This window comes from Pagrus major, chromosome 24, assembly GCF_040436345.1.
Source record: "Pagrus major chromosome 24, Pma_NU_1.0".
In the NCBI taxonomy this organism is placed as follows: domain Eukaryota; kingdom Metazoa; phylum Chordata; class Actinopteri; order Spariformes; family Sparidae; genus Pagrus; species Pagrus major.
The window spans coordinates 9,315,969-9,322,721 of record NC_133238.1 but is presented as its reverse complement, the minus strand read 5'-3'; the positions used below and the strand labels follow the sequence as shown (position 1 = coordinate 9,322,721).

The 6,753-nt window shown below is 43.9% G+C and overlaps 1 protein-coding gene across 1 annotated transcript; it reads right to left on the bottom strand.

The window, feature by feature from the left end:
- Nucleotides 1-1,976: 1,976 nt before the first annotated feature.
- Nucleotides 1,977-4,523, bottom strand: slitrk6 (SLIT and NTRK-like family, member 6). Its single transcript, XM_073462566.1, has one exon. The coding sequence runs from the start codon at nucleotides 4,512-4,514 to the stop codon at nucleotides 1,977-1,979; it is 2,538 nt and encodes an 845-aa protein (XP_073318667.1). The 5' UTR covers nucleotides 4,515-4,523.
- Nucleotides 4,524-6,753: the final 2,230 nt, after the last annotated feature.

Sequence of the window (6,753 nt, the reverse complement as noted above, 5' to 3'; positions counted from 1 at the left end):
TTGGTGGGGTTTCTGGTTTGTATGCGAGTGCTGCATGGATGCCAGTGTGCGTGAGCGTTTCAAACTGTGAGGTTACGCGCGTGTTCTTACGAAAGGAGCTTCGGATACATCAATTATGATAGAAAATGGAGGAATTAGAGAGGGTCCACTGTTTTCCCGGAGAGAGGGAGAAAATGAAAGTCATGCAGAAAAAGCGCGGCTGGTGAAAGAGCCCCGCAGCCATTGTTGTGTGATTAAGGACTAGGTTTGAGCCATCGTGGGGGGTTAAATTATTCACACAGCGGGAAGACAACCGAATGGTGATTACACAAGTACATGCCTGCACTTATACACATGCACTGCGGAGGACTGATAGCACACTGAGAGGGAATGTCGCCGGTTTGGGATGTAGATACAGCTCAGGGTGGCTGGGGTGTCAATTAGGCGGGAGGCAGTGCACCGCCGAGAGCCTACAGGAGGTCCACATTCTCATACAGTATCTCTAAGATGTACACGTTGTTCTTCAGCTAACCATGAATCCAGTTCAAGTGTAATATTGCAACTCTTTATTTCCTGTTTATCAGTTACAACTTCTGTTTATATTCTGTACAGCACTGAAGGCACACAAAAACCAAAGATATAATGCAACATAGGTATATACAACATATACAGAATAAATAATTAAATCTAGTTAAGTAGAAAAGCTACAGAGTGTGTGCTTACATGAACCGTCTCAAAGTCGAATGAGTTTTTCCGAGAGTATGATGGAGTGTGTGGTAGGAAATCCTGACAATGTCCACGTTGCAAATGTCAGTGGCCAGCAGTCCCATTGCTTTTAATTAGAGCTGGAGAGGAGTTGGCTGGAGTCAGTCGGCAGGTTATTCTGGATGGGAAAACTGGAGCTTTTTGTTTTTGGGTGGTGTGGCTCGTCTGTACCCATTCGTGTGCTAAAAAAGGTTAACATGCCCCCGCCTCGAATCAGTCCGAAACAGTTCCAAATCAGTTCGTGTCAGCGTGAGGAAGGACTGATGCTCCAGAATGCTGTCGGACATAAATTAGTGACGTGAAATCACAATCGCGCATACACTCGCACACACACACACGCACACTTGAAGGATCACACACATTTGTGGCTCATTTTTTCTGACATATGAACAAAAAACAAAACAAAAAAAAAAGTTTCAGCAGGACTGTTGATTGTCATGCACCATCTTATGGCATTTGATTAGTGCAATGCATTTATACAAGATAACAGTTGTGTATAATATACTGTACTTTAAGTGCTGTATTTACTGATTGAGAAGAAGAAGAAAACATCCTTTCCTTGTATAAAAATAAATTAAGGTCCTATGACTGCAGCTGTGCAGTGAATCGGATCGATCAATGGAACCGACAGGAAAACAGAAGTGGGACAACACTCCTGTTATTGTTTCCAATGTACAGTTGGCATTCTGCTAACTCTACGGCACAATGAGCATTCTGGTTACAGCGTTCTAGCCAGCTTATGTTGACAGAGGGCGTAATCAGGTCATACCCCGAGTTAGGATAGACTGATTAAACAGCAGTTCTGGGTCAAGTGGTGATTGAGATTCACCCACTTCTTTTCCAAACATCTGCTTCATCCCACCAGGATTTCAGATGGGGGTGGGGGGGAGTGTTTACTGTGTGGATCAATTCATTCGAGTAAGATTTCAATCCTAAAAAGCTGTTCGTGTGGATTTCGTAGATGGTTTCAACCCAGGCCTGCTCAACAGACTGTGATAGCTTCTTTAAGTTACATTTGGCCAAATGGACTTCACCTTTCAACAGCTACATAACATGGCTGTCAACGGAGAAACGGTAACAAAAAAATAAACCAGTTACATTCTGTGCTACAATTAAACTTAAAGTGATGTGCCCATGATATATATTTCACACTGTGGAAAGTACAGGAGGGCAAACAGGACAAGGCACTTGGTTCCAAACAATATATATAGTTATTTGTTTTCTGTCTCAGCTCAGTTAAATGCAGTTTGATGCTCCAGAACCTCCAAGTAGTCCGGCTCAGTATGCAAGTTGGCCTTAAGTTCAAAGTACTCGTTCTTAGTTTGCTCAAGCATGACCTTGCGTGGTCTAGAGTACATAATAGTCTCCATTAGCTTTAACTCCTCCTGGTGCCCCGGGACCTGCATGTCTACAGCAGACTGAAGCTGCGGCATGTTTTTCCTAAGGTACTCGGTTATTCCAAGCTGCTGCAGCTCCTTCTCCCTCTCAAGAATGTTCCTGTACAGGGAGTTAGGATTGCCGAGCGTGACGAACTCCGCGGGGCACTCTCCTGTCATGGGTCGGAACTTTGAGCTGGGGTTTCCCGTGAGCGGGGAAGTGTTCTCCTTCTCCATGATGCTCCGGCAGAGGTGATGCTTGGAGCCGGGATCGTCGAGGCCGTAATCCATGTCTGCGTCGTGCTCCTTGTGCTGGGAGCAGTAGGTGGGGTTGCGACAGATCTGCACGATGGGACTGTGTGATCTCTCTTCGTACAGAGTGGCGGACCCTGTTCGCTGGGTCAGAGTGTGGTGTGTCGTTTTCTGCCCGTACATGCTGTAATGTAAGTGAATGGGACTGCTGCTGGTGTTCTCTCGTGGCTGCTCCTCTGCTGCTTTTTTCTTTGCCCTTCTCCGCCGCCGGTGCACCACAAACACCACCAATCCGGCTGAGCAGAATATAATCATGAGCACAAGCATAAGAAGGCTTAAGATGAGCACAGAGAGTGGGACAGTGTCCGTTAGTGCGCTGAACAAACCCTTCCCAGTGCCTTCAGGCCCCAGTGTAGCTGTCACACTCTCTTCCCCATCTGGGGACAAGGGGTAGTAGGTCCCTAAACCGGGGCATAGTATCTCATGACGGAGGCTTCGTAGCTCAGCCTGCATCACTTTCTTTGGGGTGTGACACAAAATGGAGCCCACCACTGTGTCCTTTCTAAGTTTTTCCACCCATTGTTTGAGGCTGAGCAAGTCACAGCTGCAGTCCCAGGGGTTGTCCTCTAAATAAATCTGCTCCAGTGAGTCGAGTTGATCAAGCACGTTGCTCACTGGCAGGTGCATAAGTAGATTTTTCCTCAAGTTTAATTTGGTGAGGGGCACATTGCGAAATATCTGCGCTGGAAGAGAGCTGAGCAGGTTATTATTTAATGACAACAGCTTTAGGTTTGGCAGGGGATTAAATGTGCCTGGAGCAATCTCTTTGATAAGGTTGTATTCCAGATAAAGGTATTCAAGGTTGTGGAGCCCCACAAACATTGTGGAGAACAGCTTTTCAATTCTGTTTCCATTCAAATACAATTTCTTCAAGCTGCTCAAGCTGAGGAAGGTTTCATTATCGATGTAATCTATTCTGTTGTTCGCCAGGTTGAGTGATTCTAAACTATCGTAAGTGACAAAATCATACTTGAGGAGTTTCTGAATCATATTTCCTGTCATGACCAGTTTAGTGGGGCTTTGCTGAAGTATTCCGATATCTGACACCTTTTGAATTCCTCTGTCCTGACAGTGCATCAAAAACCCAGCCACAGGGTGATTGTGACAAGAGCAGTGCTCCACACAAGGACTGTCGGGAATGTGAGATGGTGTCGGTACCTTGGCGTCATCTTTGGCGTCGATCAATTTGGGAATCTGAGCCACTTTGGATGACGGAGTAACAACCATATCCAGTGACTTTGATGGCTCTTCCAGGTTTATGTCTGCGTGGGATGGGCAGAGCACGTCACGTTTGACCTTCGCCAGAATGGTCCCCTTGAGGTGATGTGGCGTGGTGCAGACCACGTCCCCGATGGCTGACTGGGCCCTCATGTTCTCCATCCAGATTTTTAAATGTAAAATATCACAGTCACAGACCCAGACATTGTCCTCCAGGAGGAGTTCCATTATCCGGCCGATGTGCTCCAAAAACCCCACATAAGGCAGCGTCTGGAGCTTGTTGCCACGTAAGTCCAGGTGGGTGAGGGGCACGAACCGGAAAATGTTACTGGGTAAAAACTCTATGGAATTATCATTGAGAATGAGGACCTTGAGGCGGATTAGTTTGTTGAAGGCCCCCGGCTCGATGACCCGAATGAAATTTGTGTCAGCTTGGAGAAACTCCAAATTCACCAGGCCTTGAAAGGTATCCTCTTTCAGAGTGACGAGGAAATTGCTATTTATGTGCAGTTTTTTCAGTGAACTGAGAGTGCTAAAGACCCCGGGTTCCAGTTCTTGTATGCTATTACCCCCGATGTGCAGCGAAAGGGCATTCTTAAGCCCTTCCATTTCCTCGGCACGGAGCTCGACCAAGTCATTTTTGTAAAGGTTCAGGTGGAAGGGCACACCTGACGGGACTTTGATTTGGGAGATTTTGCTGATGTTTCGCTGCTCGCAGTTAAGATGAAGGATGCCATCTTTTCCCTCGCAGGAGCACAGGGAGTCACAAGACTCGCTAATAGAGGATGATGCCTGTGAGGGATGGATGTCTTGGGATTGGGCTGCGGCGAGAAACAAGGCGCAGAAAATGATACAGGGCAGCATTTCGGTCTGAGATATCTGTGAGGAAGATAAAAACATGGGCGAGAGGGGTGGGGAGGACAAAAAAAAAAGAACATTAAGTATACATTGTTCTATAAGTCATGATGTATTCTTGTGAATCATTCTATTTACATGTTTGAAACTGTAAATGATATTCAAACCCAGTGATCCACATGTCATGCAAGTTTCATGTGTTACAGTACATGAACTTTGGTTGTTAGATGTGTAAAAGTGTAATCGCGTAAAATTACATTCATGGGTACATCTTATGCATGAGGGGAAGTCACACTCCTCTAGGTTGAGTTGTGTAGTGTGGAATTGTCTTTTTATAGTAAAAAGGCATGAAAAATATATAAGAGGAAAAGGAAACTTTGCATTCTACATTCCTTTAATTCAGTAAAAACCATGCTCCATTTTAAATGTACTATCATAAGGTTCTTTTCTCTGGATGTTTTATCCCTATGTGTCTTCATACTAGATAGTAATGTTGTATCCTGGCTGGACTTGACGAATGGGAGTTAAACCAAGTGTAGCAGCTAATGGGAATCCTAATAATCCACATAAAACAGTCATCAGAATCCACAGTATCTAACAGGACACTGAGCAATGAGTGGAAGACAGCATTTCTTTCCAGTGACTCACAGTGGGATAATGGTACATTTAAAGAAATGAGTCTCATTTGACTGATTTTTCTGCCCTTTCCGTGCAGACTCATCTGAACAAAGCCTTGCTCGGAGTGAGTCATACAAATGCAGAAGTTATTTCAGTCCATGTCAAAGTAACTTTTATTAACAGGCATACCAAACAAAGAGCTGATAATGAATGGTCGTGACTTCATGGATCAACCAATGAACTCTCACTTGACTGCACTGAAAGTGAACTCATCACAAACCAAACCTTTACTCATCAATCTGATTTTCTTACACTGTTCTTCGGATTGTGTTATTTGACTGCTCCAAAAGTATCACAAGGACAGCACTGTCCACTGAAAGTTCAACCTAGAATTCAAACATCATTCTAAGCAGGATTTATCTTGGATGACAAGGGATGAAATGAGATTTTAATGATGAGCGCCTCAGCACCGCATCTTAATCCATTACATTAATATGACTAAAATCACAATGGATCAGAGGCGAGATCCTTCTCAGGGGACTGTTGGGGGAGTACAGACATCTTCCCCTGATCAAGGATAACTAGTTATCCACTGCTAACCAGCAGAATTCTTCAAAGAGATCAGACATGGAGAGATGACAGGACGGCACAGCTGTTCTTGTCAACGAAACCGATTAACATCTCGAAAGCTTCATTCTAACAAGACCGGGCAAGTTCAGCCAATACAGCTTGTGGAGAGCAGCGTTTGTCAGAGGCTGAGCCCTCTGACTCGTGATCCATCTATAAATGGTACGGGACCCTCTTCGGACCAGAAAATATGTCCTCCCGATTGAAACTCAATGAGACGTAGGGCACATTTTCAGGGGGCGTTTGCATCTGCCTGTGCAGATAGTGTGGCAGAAAATGCAGTTTGGAAATGTGGACTTAGTGCTGACTACACACATACTGAATGTACTGTATATATTCATTTAAATTCTTGCTATAGCCTGAATACTAGAGCTGTTCGAACACCTGTACAGAGTACAGAATGCATTAATATATATATATATATATATATATATATATATATATATATATATATATATATATATATATATATATATGTATATATATATATATATATATATATACATATTTATATCTATTTTTTTTATGTAGCTGTATACCACTAACCCTGTAATGATGGCATGTATGTTTTGAAGTTGCAGGGTCCCATTTCTAATGAATTAATTATGTCGTATCGGATTGATGCACCTTGTGTACGATTCCAAACATTTTAGGCGTTGTCGGAAGTTTTTATATTACTGATATCGGAGCAACCCTTGAGCCGACCCCAAACACAACATGGAGTGTGTCCATGCAAACAGACAACCCCCTGAGTGCCATCTGCCCCAGAGACAGAAGCTGAACTTGAAGCGGTCGCTTAAAATGTAACTTCACTTTTTCTTCATCATTTGCCAATTTGTGCCTCCAAACATTTTTTTTTTGTTTTGCTCTTGGGTAAAAGTCAGAATTATTGATGAAAACCAAGTCGATCCCATCTCCGGCATCTTTGATCTGTTCACATACAGTAAACCCCAAGGCCACTCCAAACTTTTCAGCCACAAGATATCTACTCTCTACTCTCCTC